Source organism: Mus caroli, chromosome X, assembly GCF_900094665.2.
Source record: "Mus caroli chromosome X, CAROLI_EIJ_v1.1, whole genome shotgun sequence".
In the NCBI taxonomy this organism is placed as follows: Eukaryota; Metazoa; Chordata; class Mammalia; order Rodentia; family Muridae; genus Mus; species Mus caroli.
Genome location: NC_034589.1, coordinates 122,668,280 through 122,683,898, shown reverse-complemented (window position 1 = coordinate 122,683,898; position 15,619 = coordinate 122,668,280). Strand labels below are relative to the sequence as shown.

The window sequence follows — 15,619 nt, the reverse complement described above, 5'->3', positions numbered from 1 at the left end:
CATTTATAATTAATTCAACAAATATATATATATATATATATATATATACTCAAAAACTTCAGGGAATCAAAAAGAAAACAATCACATCAAAGGAAAATGTGCTTACTGACCTCTGAATGTGCTTGGGGAATTTTTGTTGCTCAGATCAAATAAGGTAAGCATCAGTGAAATGGTGTTGAGCAAAGAATGCGATTTTTAAATCTTGCATCCAGTTCCCAGAGAATTTATGTGAGTATCGGAGAGAAGGATGGCTCAGACAATTGGAAAACAATACAACACCAATAGTAATAAAGTGCCAAAAACTTTAGTGTAGTTTCTGTGGACTCTAGGCAGAGGCCAGAAATGGGGAGGTGGGGAGTGGTAAGGGACTTTGGTGTATTCTCAGACAAAGGAAATGACGTAAGTTGAGGGCCACTCTTAGGTTATGGAGGGTTGATGGGCAAGATGGTTCAGGGGAGACACATTTAAAAAGTTCAATGCATAGGTTAGGGTCAGAAGATCTAAAATCATGACTAGGAAAAGTGAGTGTATGCTCTCTCTCTCTCTCTCTCTCTCTGTGTGTGTGTGTGTGTGTGTATTGAGGGATGGGGGAAGGAATAATAATAACTTTTAAGCAGATTGTTGATTTCTAAAATAACTCCTTTACTAGCACTGGCTCTGCCTTTGACTTGGCATAAGGAACAGTCTGAGTCCCCGGTCTGACCTAACATGCCATACTGTCCCTCTATAAACAAGTCCACATCTGTCTTCAGGCTCCTTTGGAGAATTTATCTCATTATTCATCTCATTCCCAACACACTGCAATTTGATCCTTTCCCTTAACACGGTTATGATTTTGCACACACAAAATCCCTCCCTCTCTCCTTGGCCCGCTGAGAACCACATCTCCTGAGAAGCTCCGGCTCAGCCAGTCAGAAGGAGTTTATTTTCCTTCTTTGTCCTCCCACAGCTTCATTTGCATACATCTCAATAATTTTATACTCATCACAGTTATTGCCATTGTTCTTGACTTAGGCCTGATCCCTAGTAGACTGTGAGAGCCTAGTGGGCCCTCTCAACACTTCTTCATGTTTCCAGTACCCACCAGAGAGCTTGGCACAGACTAGGATGAGGATGCTCCTGCAGGCCTCATGAAAAGAAGGGCACATGAGAGGGAATAACATTCCCATAAAGCACAAGAAGAAGATTATCCTCTGAACAAGGCTGGCTTCCTGTTCCACGCCAACCCTTTGAAAATGAAAGCTATTTCCTGTTCTCAAAGTCCACTACCACCCCATCCCAGTGACAATGTTCTCCCTCCAACATCCCTGCCCTCTAACTGTAGTTAGTACTTGTAAGCTGACCACACTCTGATATTAATGGACAAGATGAGTTCTGCATCATCCAGAACACCCAGGGTTAACCCCCCCCCCCCCACACACACATCTACAACACTCACTCTGTGTGGAAAATACTATGCTAGATACTTTGGAGTGAACACTTTAACAAAACCACTTCTCTTTGTGTTTGGTTAGAAAGAAAAGAGGAGACTACAGACAAAATCCATACTAAATTTATTGAAGTCCGATATCATTTCAAGTTAAGAATGTTAATATGAAGCCTCTAAACATTCAGTAAGGGTTATTCTCTTTATTCTCTTTAAAATATTAGATAGAGTTACTTGGGATCTCAATGAAGCTCAAGGAGGTACATATATGCAGGCGAAACACTTACACAAGTAAAAATAAATAAAGCCAGGAGTGGTGACACACACCATTGATCCCAGCACTCAAAAGGCAGAGGCAGGCAGATCTCTAGTATCTACTAGTTTGAAGCCATTTTGGTCTGCATAGCAGGCCATCCAGGGCTACATAGTGGACCCTGTCTCAATAAGTAACAAGTGAATAGAAAAAATAGACATAGAACAGACAACTAAAGAAGAAATACTTAGAATTTCCAAGAGAAAGTAGGGAATAAAAAGATATAGCCATCCAGAAAAGTGAGTTTAACACTGTCTATGTTGAGCAATTGACGAAGTTATAATGTATAAGATGATATAACATCCTATTTTAAATGTTAAGAAAATAACTGGGAGATGCTTTTAAGTTTTATCCTATGTATTTAGCCAAGGGAAAGTGAAGGCGTGTAAGAAAAGGGATAAGGAAGTAAAAATGCTAAGGTTATGTGAGCAAAAGGTAAAATGTACTTTTTCTGGCCTTTTCTGGTTTCAAAGACAGAATGGGAATGCCTGAAGACAGTATATAGCAGCTCAAATTAATTTCCCTGTTTGTGACAGTGAAATACTGGAATAATTTAGACTTTTTAAAAAAAATTTAAGTTAAATAGCCAGTCCTTGAGCAACTAATAGGCTGTTACTTCTAGACCAGCCATGATCTTACTGAGCCATGTGCTGAACAGGGATTGGCTGAAAACTGGGTGAGGTCATCAATTGTGTCCTAGGTGCTCTGAGGGTTTAAAAGGAGGCACAGTGGCCCTGTCACACAAGCTCTTCTGTAGCTGCTGGACATCTAGGTAGGATGTAGAGTAGGTACTACAGTAACTGACTAACGCTCTACATTAATATTGGAATGTGGTCAGCCTACGAGTACTAACTACTGTTAGAGGGTGGGGATGTGAGAGGGAGAATATTCTGGGATGGGGTGATGGGGGACTTTGAGAACAGGAAATAGCTTTCATTTTCAAAGGGTTGGTGGGGAACAGGAAAACAGCCTTGTTCAGAGGATAATCTTATTGGCTTAGTGTGGAGTAGACCATTCATGTTGGCAAGGCAGTGGGGAATGAGGGCTTAATAGAGCTTGGGGGTTGGGGATTGGAGTGCCACAGAAGAGATCTGACTTAAAAGAGAGCTCTTGTTTCTGATGCATCCTGTCATGCGCCAAAGAAAACCATTTCAACTTAATCTTGAAAGTTAAAGGAATTTGATAGGAAAGAGATACAAATCTCCCTGCTAAATGTTGAACGTAACAAAGTAGCCAAATATTTAAGGAAAATATTTTCTTCCATTTTTTTTTTGGCATCAAGTGTATTGTTGCCCAAAATGTGGAGAAAATAACCGATTGAATTAGAGAAAGAAAAAAAAGATCAGATGCTCTGCCTCACCCCTTGGAGGCAGTGTCACTACCTGGGTGATTGGACTGTGGGAGCTAAGGCAAAAGGAAAACTGAACTGTCCACTCTAAGAGCAAGAAGGACTGGTGGCAGCAGACCCTTCAGGGACTCTACAGAGCCCCCATTTGTGATTCAGAGTCTAAGCAGCAACACTCTTGGCTCCATCTGAGTCAAGATAGGTGTTTGTTTTTATATTAGTCATGTCTCACTGCAAAGAGGGCCCCATGTCTGAGGCAGGAAAGAGAGGTATGCTGGGCTTAGTCTTAGGCAAGGTACTTGGGCTCTTTGAGCCTGGTTTTCCATCTGTAAACTGAGGAGGGTAGTGGATCCGAGCTCATAATAGAACTTTTGTGATGTAGGTGCAAGGTAAGAGGTATCAAGGGCTTAGCAGCAGTGGCTGGTACATGGTGCTCAGCATTGCAGTCAGCAGTAATACTTGAAAGAAGGAACTCATCTGATGGCCCAGAGAAGCATATGTGAAGTTGCTTTAGATGGGATTAGCTGTCCTTTTGGTTTGGTTTGGGATCCAGACCCCAGCCTACATTTTAACTGAATTGAACTGTTGGATTTGTTGGCACGGCAGGGGACAAGCTGGCCCAGCAAGGCAGGAGTGGTACAAGGTGTTGTGGCCATAGGAACATTAATTTCCATGTGGGCTTTCAGTTTAGTTTGGCACTGGCTGTCCTTCAAACAAAGCCGTGTTGTGAGTGGCAGAGGAAGGGAGAGAAGGAACATTAACACATTCTTGGAAATAAGATGTGCCTTTTAGTTTTAGCTGTTTTTTTTTCTTTCTTCAGCCACACAAAAATTACTTTCCTCTTAGGCTTACAACGAAAATGATTTCAAAGTCATGGAACAAATCTAAACTTCAGAAGAAAACTTTCTATTTAGGATGACAAAGAGTTAGCAAGACTTCCCTTGCTCGTTGTTGTTTTTAATACAGGAATCCTCAGATAGGGTCAGTTAGCTTCAGAAGGAAGCTTTGCATATTCTTAAAGCTTCCTTGCTCCAGCTGCCTGACTGTAGCTATGGTAAATGTATTCTAAAAGCTGAATGTCTGTTTCCTGATGACTTTACCTCAAAGTATTTATGGGAGTATGTTCTCCCCAGAGCAAAAATATGCACACACACACAGAGATGAGAGAGAGAGAAAGAGAGACACTCCAGTTTCCATACAGTTTTGTATTGCACCTTTGTACTTTTGCGATAAAATTTAGTATAAAGCCTGGGAATGAAATAACTCATTTTCCAAATGTTATTTTCTTGGACTGCAGATGTGTGGTTGGATGTTATAGGAACTGGTCCTAGGTCAATATTTAAACCACAGGAAAGCTCTGCATGATCTAGTCAATGGAACTTTCTTGCCCTCTGCTTCTGTAGTAGCATATGTTTCGAGCAAACTTTCAAGTAGAAAAAAAAAAAGGAATCTCCTTATCTTTCATGAATACATAACCTGGCTGTAAAGTCTGTATTGAATACGAAGTAAATATTGCCTTCCAACCCTATAGCAATACCACACACTTAACCATCTCTGCATCACTTCATTAATTCATTTGTATTTATGTACATTTTATATACGTAGTGTGAATCTGATTAGAAGAAGAAAATATCCTTATGCTGTTCTCATGAGAAGTAAAGATCGTATTCAAGTGGAGGGCAATCTGAATTTTGCTTTTATTCTTTTCTTTTAGGGCACTAGGGACCTGGGAGGCTGGACCTTCCAACACTGCGGGCAGTAATAGACAACTTATGAAGTAAAAAAAGACTCGGAGGAGAAGGTTAGGTGGGAAACGGGAAAGATTCCATAGAGGAGCAACAACAATACCAAAAGCCACCACGAACAAAAAGAAAAAAAGAAAAAAAAGAAAAAAAAAAAAACCATACCGAAGCAAGTATTAACCTTTAGTTTTCAGTAACGATCAGTAGGGGGCGTCCGATTGTTGCAACTTTCCGGGCAGCCTCCTAAGAATGACCCTCTAGAAAATCGTCTCCTGTTTCCGGTTCTTCTCAGTTGCAGATACTCGTGAGTTTTCGGCAGTTTCCGTGGAAACTCGGAAACTCTCGCGCCTGGCAAGCTTGAGCCGATCGCCCAGTGCATCTGCTCAGGGTCTCCGGGTAGTCATGGCGTCCCCATCTCGGAGGCTGCAGACCAAGCCAGTCATTACTTGTTTGAAAAGCGTTCTCTTGATCTACACTTTCATCTTTTGGGTGAGACACGGGAACGGCTGGGGAACTCTCGCTTAGGTGGTGGGTGTGACTGGGAGCCGAGAACCTCGGGTCTGGAGTGGGATGAGCTTTGGGCGGCTGTGGTTCCAGAGACCCCAGCCTTGGGCACGAGTTGGCCTAGGCCACAGTGGCGGGGTCCCCGAGTTGGGAGCTGGGGTGGGCGGCACTGAGTTGGCGTTGGGGTCTTGATGTGAGATGACTGGTTGAAGTAGGACCCAGATGTCTGAGGAGATCGAGGTCGGAGCGGGAGATGAAGAAAGGGGATAAGGCCCCTAGAGCACACGAGGTGTCCCTGAACCTTTCCTTTGAGGGGTCTTTTGCATAATAATATCTCTCTTTTCACTGCTTCATAAGAGGGGAGTTTTTCACAGGTAAGTATGGTGTGAATCTATTCCTGCCAGTCTCTCTCCTTGGGTTTTCTTTTGTGTACCATCCTTTTGTATCCTATGTCCATCCCAAAATTGGGGATGGGGGATTCGAGAAGTTTCTGGAATCCAGAAACGCTTTTAACCCTTCCCTCTTTACAAGATGGTTTTCTTTCTCCGACTGGATTAAATTGCTTGAGGAAATTTTCATTTCTAGACATGTATGCCGCAGGGAATGTATTTTACACAACGAAACGGATTCATGCAGTTTTGAGATGATACCTAGTACACAACCCGCCTTTTTTTTTTTTTCTTTTTTGCAGAACCCTTTCCTCCTACCTCTTCCATATTTACCCACCCCATCCCCCCATATCCTAGCCACTGTGCTGTGGCAACTGGGCTGTTAATTCTCAGAAGCATTGTGTCTTAGACGCTTCCTGGGTTTGTGATCAAGGACTCAAGCTTGTACGGTGCCTGATTGTTTCTTTCTCTGGTTTCTCACATAGATCACTGGTGTTATCCTTCTTGCCGTTGGCATTTGGGGCAAGGTGAGCCTGGAAAATTATTTTTCCCTCTTAAATGAGAAGGCCACCAATGTGCCTTTTGTGCTCATTGGCACAGGCACTGTCATTATTCTCTTGGGCACCTTTGGTTGTTTCGCTACCTGTCGAGCCTCTGCCTGGATGCTGAAACTGGTAAGTCCTTGATTTCTTTAGAATGCTCTTGGTTTTCCTAGAAGATTCTTGTATGTTCTATAATTTCTTTGTTTCTTGGAATTGACCGTAGCTGTTTACACTTTTTTCCATTCCTTATGGAAAAAAAAACAAACTACCAGTCCCCCTGCTAGCTTCCATATTTAAGTAGAGCTTTTGATATTGCCTTCCCTGCTCTTTTCAATAAAAATGTGTTCAATTGATTGCTCAGAACTCCAGCCACCTCCCTCTTTTCCTCTGTGATATATGAGTCTTTTGGTCTGAGTCTTGTTTGTACTAACTTGAACTTTTTAAAACCTTTTCATCCCACAGTACGCGATGTTTCTGACACTCATTTTTTTGGTCGAACTAGTTGCCGCCATTGTTGGATTTGTTTTCAGACATGAGGTAAGCCTGACTTAGACAATCATACTATGTTAAAAATTTGTCCTTTTGTCTTAGATAAATAGATTCCATAAGTGGCCCAGTTTGATAAGCTTTCAATATGTTTAAAACCATTTGAAACTGTATTTCTTTTTTTTTTCATTTTTTATTAGGTATTTTCTTTATTTACATTTTAAATGTTATCCCCTTTCCTGGGCCCCCCTCCCAGAAAATCCCTATTCCCTCCCCCTCCCCTGCTCACCAACCCACCCACTCCTGCTTCCTGGCCCTGGCATTTCCCTACACTGGGGCATGGAGCCTTCACAGGACCAAGGGCCTCTCCTCCCATTGATGACTGACTAGGCCATCCTCTGCTATATATGCATCTGGAGCCATGAATCCCAACATGTGTTTTCTTTGTTTGGTGGTTTAGTCCCTGGGAGCTCTGGGGGTACTGGTTAGTTCATATTGTTGTTCCTCCTATGAGGCTGAAAACCCTTTGAAGCTGTATTTCAAGCTAAGCTTTCAACCTGCAGCTGACAAGAGTGGCTTTCTAGTAAAAATTGGCAGGATGATAATCACTAGAAGAAAATTATAACCAAAATCACAATAATTTCTAGTTGTAATTTGGTGTATTAAAGTGGAGTTTTAGAGCTTTACTAATAGGAAAGTAAAATACAAAGTTTAAGGCAGAAAATTAATACCTTCCTGTGAGTCCCATTTTGAAAAGACACAATTAATGCAAATCATCAAAGGCTTAATATTCATATATTAAAATCAAGTAAAGACAGTACTGTTGAGAAGCCGTTTATCAAGTAGGGAAGGTGTATTCAAGTACTATTTGAATTGTTAGTGCAGGTTCATTCTGTAGGCATCCAACTTGTACATGGAGGAAGATTTAGGCTGAGGGGTGGAAAGGCAGTACATAGGGGCCTTTGAATAGGTATATGCACCTTGAGCTTGTAGGTATTATATTGTAATATTTTCCTTGATAGGCCTTTCAGCCAAAATTATATTCCTTAGTAGTTATCATCAGACCATTGGACTTAATTACCACATATCAAAGATAGAATGATTGGCCAGAAATGAGAATTTCTTAGTTGATATAGAAACCCAAAGTATTTTCTAGAATATTTGTTTACTGGCATTTTGTTTTTTTTTCGGATCCAGATTAAGAACAGCTTTAAAAGTAACTATGAAAACGCTCTGAAGGAGTACAACTCCACAGGAGACTATAGAAGTGAAGCTGTAGACAAGATCCAAAGTACGGTAAGTGGTTAGAGCTGGGGTGTTTTCATTCCTTATCGCCTCCAAGGAAAGGATGGAGCTAGGCTGCTGGGTGTGTCCCACTTGTATGGAAAGGCGGTGTGAGATACCAGCACATTTCCTTGTTCTCTTCCTTTCCACTGACGTCATAGACAAATACTGTTAGGGCCAACTAAGACAGGGCCGTAAAGGCCGTCTAAAACCCATGCTTATTGTTAGAATCAAGTGCCAGTCTTTTGAATAAATCAAGAAGAGAGATCACTGAGTATAGTACATATTGTTTTGGGCACATATTACAATAGAAGATGGTGTTAGGCTAAATGGTTGCCAGCAAACCAGTCATATAAACCAATGCTTTTTACATTTCTTTCTCAGTTGCATTGTTGCGGTGTCACCAATTACAGAGATTGGAAAGGTACGAACTATTACTCAGAAACAGGATTTCCCAAGAGCTGCTGTAAACTGGAGGGCTGTTATCCACAGAGAGATGCAGATAAAGTCAATGAAGAGGTAAGGGTCCTTTTAGGACTTTTTATTTGACAGTATTTGAGGGTTTAATGGAATCCAAAATGAACTCACTTTTTACTCCATGAATGGATGTAATCTGAAGCATGTAGGGAAGCCGGTACTTCATTTCCTATAGTTAGCAAGTCCAGTGCATGATCCAAAAGATGGAAGCAGCCGAGACTGAGGACAGGTGAGACAGGCTAGGTTTCAGTAACGTGGTAAGCAAAGGCAATCACTGTAGCTCAAGACCGTCTTCTGTGGCCAGCTGAATGATCAAAGTAGTTCTTACCAGGAAGAAAAGCACAGCTTTCTTGACTTGTACTTAATGTCTTTTTTCCTCTCCTGTTAGGGTTGTTTTATAAAGGTAATGACAACTATAGAGTCAGAAATGGGAGTCGTTGCTGGAATTTCTTTTGGAGTTGCTTGCTTTCAGGTAGGTTTTCTTTGTTCTTTGGGAAATATCTTATTCTTATAGGTATAAGAGAAGTTGTTGTTGTTGGTTTGTTTTGGGTGTGGAACTCAGGATGTAGACCAGGCTGTCCTAGAACTCAAGAAGATCTTGAAGATCTACCTGCCTCTGTCACTCAAGTGATGCCATTAAAGACATATGCCACCATATGGTTTCCCTTTGGAGACATGCTGAAGGTTTTACTTCAGGAGACTGGATAGTGAAGACAATGTAAGAGAGGTCTTAGGTTTCACAAAGCAGTCAATTACTTATCACAGGATAGGTTTTCTTATGGTGAAGTCTTGGGACTTAACGTTGGATGTATGTTACTGATTTTGTTTATCATTGACTCATTTCTTTCTTTAACTGGAGGATTTCCTGAATCCTGCATTTTACACGACAACAAATAACTGTAAATTTAGCTAGGTGGTGGTAGCACACGCCATTAATCCCAGCACTCCAGAGGCCAACACAGGCGGATCTCCGAGTTCAAGCTCAGCCTGGTCTATCAAGCAAGTTCCAATACAGCCAGGACTGCACAGGAAATCTTGTCTCGAAAATCCAAAAACAAACAAAAAAAACAAAAAAAACAAAAAAAACCAAAAAAAAAAACCAAAACCAAACCAAAAAAAAAAACAAAACAAAACAAAAACCAAACCAAACCAAACATAAAGCCCCTCTAAATTTTAATTCACACTGTCATAGAAATCATGCTTTGAATCTATAAAAGAGCAAGAATTCAATCCTAGCAATAAGCATATAGCATACATACATACATGTGTGTGTGTGTGTATGTGTATGTCTTGAACTAACAGCCTTATAAATAGATGTAAGCACTCTACCACTGAGCCACATCCCAAACCCAGTACATATTTTCTGAAAGCAGTTAACTGTGGGAAGATATAATACCCTCATAGTTGATCAAAACATGAATTGATAGGACTATTTACTCTGCGATCAGTCAAGGTTCTATGACTTTATTAGAGTCTTCCTTTCTTGGACTGCAACTGCCTGGTGGTTTGTTTATAGATCATACAAGCCTCTATTTCTTTTGTGCCTATTATTTTGTAATTTTATAGATTGAATTTCTTCTTGAGTTGTGCTGATCACTACAGCATGACAAGTTTGGTACTGTGATTTGGAATGAATTTTTAAAGCTTTTTTTTTTTTCTTTACACATTTAGCATTATAGAAGACCAATTGGTAAGACCAATGCAAGGCTGGCCCTAATATATTTATCAAGGTGCATGTCTTACCGTCTAAATCTGCACCAATGCAACAGCCATGGGCCTCCTTCATTCTAATTTTTAGACAAAATTAAAACCCCAGTCGTTCTCACTAGATTTAAGTCCTCACACGAGGCTAAAGTCTGTTGTATTGAACAGCACAGGTGCATCCAAAAAAGTGACTTGTCCACATCAGTTCGGATTTTCCTTGATAAAATGCTTATTCTAGACAATACCATCATTTTCTTTTTGGTAGCTGAGGGCTTCTCTAAATCCCAGGACTTTTGAATTTTCCTTACTGTCCTTTGTGAAGTTCCGGGTCACTGTTAGGGAAGGTTTTTTTTAGAATCATTGGATGTGACCTTGGCACTGCAGAAGCAGCTAATGTAATCAGGACAATTCAAGGAAGGAAATTACTGGTAAATTACAAATACAATGAGAATGCGTCCATATCCTGAGCTCTTCAACCTTGACAGATCTGCAAGTTTGTGTGTGTAAATGTGTAATCTTGGTTCGTATTTTCTCTCCAGCTAATTGGAATCTTTCTTGCCTACTGCCTGTCTCGTGCCATAACAAATAACCAGTATGAGATAGTATAATCAGTACACATGGGCTTATATCTCCTCAGTTTTAAGGTGCGTTCATTTTGGTTCTTAATGCTGTTTATATTGATATCTATGTGATATTAATATTTACATATTAATTATGAATTAACTTTCCCAAGGCCTTCTCCAGTAGCTTATTTAAATCTTGTTGGTGTGGAAGCACTGTTTAGGCAGGTCAGGTTTCTATCTGCAAGGCTGGCCTGAAAGTATGTATGTAGCTTATCTGTGGTTACTTTTTCAAACATCTGGGCAATAAAAGAGCTTTTCTGGATTTAAGAGTTCACTTCCACTTCTCAGCCTAAAGGTCTTAAGAGGTCTCCTTTCTCATGGATTTTGACCTAGAGGGAAGAGAAACAAAGAGTCTAACTTTGACCTTTATGTCCTTTAAGTCATGAAGTGTTAAGGAAAATATGCCCTGCTCTTGACTGGTGTTAATATTTCCTCTAGACCTTAATGGTCATTCATACAGCCTTAGTGCCTAATAGTGTTGCTTTCTAGGTAAAAAGTTAATTTTTTTGTAGACTAGATTTCAGTGAGTTAAAGTTAACCTGGCTTAAATAAAAAACCAGGTGTGGGGGACAATTGTTACTGGCTGAATTAATCTCCAGGGTACCTGGAATATTTGAACTGGGGCATGACCTGGGAGCATTGGGGTGGGGGTGGGGGGCTGCACTAGCAGGAATAGACCAGAATGCAGGCAAATGCCGATGATGAAATTAGGCAACAACTAAATTAACTATGTTTTCTTTAATTTTTTGGACACCAAGGTTACCTTTGTGAGTTATAACAGCGCCTGGATGGAGACTGACATCTGCTTAGCCTGAAAAGCTACACCAGTAGGCTGATTCAATCAAGATACTTGTGTATTGTGTTCTGTGTCCACTTTCTGTCCTATTCTTACACCCTTGTATCTCTGAAACACTGGAAGTGCTAGTAAATTGTAAATGAAAATAATACCGTGTTTCCCTTGGATTTGATTTCTCAGTATAGGAATTGTGAGAAGTGCTGTGAACTTGCCATTTCCCTAACAGTGTCACTGATGGAACTTTAACCCCTATGAATTTGTCGTTGATGTAGTGTGATAGAAAATTGGTCTCCTTGAGTGGGCCTTGTACTAGTCAAGATTGTCTGGCTTGATTAATCTGCTCCAAAAAAGGAAAACATTTCCTTAGCCTCTGCTGATAGGCGGAGTTGCATTGTATAATTTCATTCCAGCTGGTCATCGGATGGTGCCCATCATTGGCGTTCCTGCGTGGTGGTACCAGTCTCAGGCTTTGGGTGCAAAGGACAGAGACTGAGAGCCACTACTTGTATTCTGTGATACATCAGCTTTCAGCACACAATGTATGTGTTTTTGTCACCAAACCAAGGCATTTATACTGATTCTACTTTATTATTTGAAAGGTTATAATTACTTTAATGGCATCAGAACTCTTGTATTTTCCTTATGAATTTACTGGAACTTACTTGATTAACTTTAGCTAGCTATTCCTCACCAAGCAAATCATACTTCATACCAACTGTCAGCATTTTGGTTCATTTTAATAGTATTCATTTTGTTTTGTATCCTTGATTAATAAATATAGATCCTTTACACAATAAATACTGCATTTCCTCTGAAAGAATCATTTTTAATTTTTAGAAACTCTACTGGAATGGTGTTTTTTTTTTTTTTTCCCACTGAGAAAGTCAAACCCTACATTTCCACATGGAATCCCATTTTTAGGGATGAAAGGTAAGGCCAAGGCTTTGACTCTGTTATTAAGTATCCCCGTTGAAAATAGCATTCTCTATGATATCATATTCCAAGTCATTAAATAGCATGTGTTTACCATTTTCTTAAAAGGTCAGGCGTTTGTAGTGGTATAGTTTGCATTGAAAAGTTGCATAAGAGATCATATGACCTGTATCTTTAGGATAATGAAATAATTCCTTTGACTTTGAGTCTATGCATCCAATACTGAACCCTCTTTTTATCACATAGTCCCTGATTTTGCGGTAAGAAGTCAAACACATCAGTAAAATGGACAAAACCTACCCAGTTTATGATAAGAAAGGGGACCACTTGAAGGGGAAGAGGGTATAAGAGAGGTCAGTGAATGGAATATGATCTGAGTACATTATATGCATGCATTAAAATGTTGTAATGAACGGCTAGGGCTGGGAGCCAGGGGTAAAGCACTTGCCTGGCAGGCATGGCTAGTTCTTAGTCCTGCAGAGAGAGGAGAGAGGGGAGAGAGCGAGAGGGAGAGAGGAAGGGGGAGAGGAGGGGAAGGGGATAAATTGAGACAAAGTCAAAACCAACTATGGTCCTGTGTGGGGGAGATAGCTTAGTTACACTGCTTGGCTTGGCTTGAAAGCACAAAGACCTGAGTTCTGTCTCTGGAACCCACCTGAAAACAGCCAGGTAAGGTGTTGTATGCTTTGGAATCCTGGTACTGGGCAGGTGGAGACAAGTAGATCTTTGGGAGCTTGCCGGCTAGGCAGCCTAGCCTACTTGGTGAACTCTATGCCAGTGAGAGACTCAAGAAAAAAAAAAAAGACAGATGGTGCCTGAGGAACAACACTTAAGGTGTTTCCAGGTACACTCCCTCATGAGCACATGTACAGAAACACAAATTTACATAATGAAACCCATTTTGTACAATTAGTATATGCTAAAAACAACAAAAACCTAGTTAATGAATTTCGGGTGCATGTGTTGAAATGCTTGGAGTTGTGTAAAAAGGCATAGCAGTAAACTTTTGATAGGTGTGGCTTATGTTTGACCTAAGAGGGGTAACAATACAAACATGAAAATGCCCCCAAAGCAATAAATCTGATTTCTAGGTATAGAGGGTAGTGATGGTAGGGATGCAAGTATCGGAAGGGTCCGCGCAGCAGTGCTTCTTTTCATTTTAATAATATTTGCATTTTAAACTGTGCATTGGTGTGCTGCCTGCTTGTACGTCTGTATGAGCATGTCAACCCCCCTAGAACTGGAGTTACAGACTCCAGTTACAGGTTGTGAGCTGCTTTGTGGGGTGCTGGGAATTGAACCCGGGTCCTGTGGAAGAGCAGTCAGTGCTCTCAGCCGCTGAACCATCTCTCCAGGCTCCATCACAGCAATTTTCAAAGACACTTCTTATATTATTGTCTTATAAAATCTTATAAAATCCTAGCATTTCGTTGTTTGATTGATTCTTTGGAAATCTCATATGCACTCTGATGGCACTCTCCTCCTAGTCCTCCTAGATCTGCCTCCCCTTCCTGTGACCTCCCCCCCCCCCCCCGTCCCCCTCCCTCCACCTCCCCGCAAAAAGAAAAAAAAGATGCATTTTGTGTTGTCCATATCCTCACTGGAGCATGGTCAAACTCCCAGTGGCCAGTCCCCCAAATAAAGTTGGGACTTTCTCCACCTGCACCCCAGGCAGAGCCATTAACTGTGGTGAGCCACACCTCAGCCTCTCCCCCTCCCCCCATCTCTCTGTAGTTCTCCTTGATGGCCTCTTCAGGCTGTCTTTTTTTAACTTTTGGGCTTTGGGCTGAGATGGAGTGAATGTGGGGTCAGAGGCCTTCCATGTTCCTCCCTCTTAACTGTACATCAAAGACATTGTTGATCTTGAAAAATCTCTCAAGGTTTTCTTCAGTTTCTGTAAAAAGCTTTTTCTTTTCCTCACTAAAAACAACTGTAGGAAATTAAAATATGGGAAGTAGAAAATAAACAAACAACTGGGAGGTTGATAACGACTGGATTGTAAACAAAGATTAAATAATAATAATAATAGAAAAAGAAAACAAAAGAAACAATCTCTCACTACACATCTGAATGGCTTGATGAGTTTTAAGTCATGCTGATTTTGGATGGCAAAATACAAAAGGCCACTTATAAAGCTGCCATATGTTTGTACATACTGGATGAAACCTAAATTCTGATGCTAATGAGTGCCCTGGCTAGCTGAGAGTCTACCTGAGGAGTGCAAAGTTTTTCACACCTTTGCAGATTAGAATAGCTGGGGAGAGTGAGGGGCTGTAGTGGTGGAAGCCAAATTTATGCATTTTCCACTGGGCCAAAGAGATCTGCCCCTTCCAGAGCTAACACCCCTAATAGCTCAGTGAATATTTTTTTTTCTGTGACACAGGCCTGCATTTGAGTCTAAAATAAATAAATAAATCACTAAAAAAAAAAAATCCTTTGAAGCTTTGTCTTGTTTTTATAAAAACTGGCAAATTTTCTCTTTTTTTCTATACATCATACCCAAGTTTAAATTTAAAATGATTCTTCATCTTTGATGTGTCGAATGTCCAGTGGGCTGTATTACTGTCAGCCTCCAGATTTTGCACTGCAGGGGGGGGCTCTGAGCTCCATGTAGAGACGCCGATCTCTGTAGGCGTATTTTCTGAAAATGTGGGATGCTTGGTAACTTTCCATGGCCTGTTCCTGTGGGCGGTTGGTTTATGTTTTAGGCATGAAAGCTGTGGACATACATAACTAATCCAAGGTATAAATACCATTTCTGTTTTCCCTTAGAGCTCACAAGATTCTCTGAGACTTGCTCTTCTTAACCTCATGTTGGCATCCAGCTTAGTACTTTGCCAGTGATGTGGCCAAACAAATGTGTTAAGTTATGAGATGTGAGGCAGTATAAGCATTTGCGTGTGTGAAGCAGAAGAAAGTTTGGTTCCTTTGGGCTACGTTGTGTGGGCTTCTGTGTTTGTCGGGTAAATCTAACACAAGATAAAAATACCATCATTCCTGCCTCCTTTCTTCACAGTATTCTGCTTTTACTTTTTTTTTTTTTTTTTTTTTTTTT

At 40.7% G+C, this 15,619-nt stretch overlaps 1 protein-coding gene across 1 annotated transcript; it reads left to right on the top strand.

The window, feature by feature from the left end:
* Window positions 1-4,870: 4,870 nt before the first annotated feature.
* Tspan6 (tetraspanin 6) lies at window positions 4,871-12,444 on the top strand. The gene is made up of 9 exons (XM_021153336.1): window positions 4,871-4,995; window positions 5,119-5,315; window positions 6,205-6,393; window positions 6,724-6,798; window positions 7,945-8,043; window positions 8,416-8,550; window positions 8,897-8,980; window positions 10,752-10,856; window positions 11,594-12,444. Exons 2-8 carry the CDS (start codon window positions 5,229-5,231, stop codon window positions 10,818-10,820), a joined length of 738 nt encoding a protein of 245 aa, XP_021008995.1. The 5' UTR covers window positions 4,871-4,995; window positions 5,119-5,228; the 3' UTR covers window positions 10,821-10,856; window positions 11,594-12,444.
* The last annotated feature ends 3,175 nt before the right edge of the window (window positions 12,445-15,619 follow it).

Excerpts from the sequence above, each read along its gene's own strand:
- Tspan6 (XM_021153336.1), top strand. The coding sequence starts at position 5,229 with ATGGCGTCCCCATCTCGGAGGCTGCAGACCAAGCCAGTCATTACTTGT. Across the intron at positions 5,316-6,204 it reads TCTACACTTTCATCTTTTGG|ATCACTGGTGTTATCCTTCT; the intron begins GTGAGACACGGG and ends TTTCTCACATAG. Across the intron at positions 8,551-8,896 it reads CAGATAAAGTCAATGAAGAG|GGTTGTTTTATAAAGGTAAT; the intron begins GTAAGGGTCCTT and ends CTCTCCTGTTAG.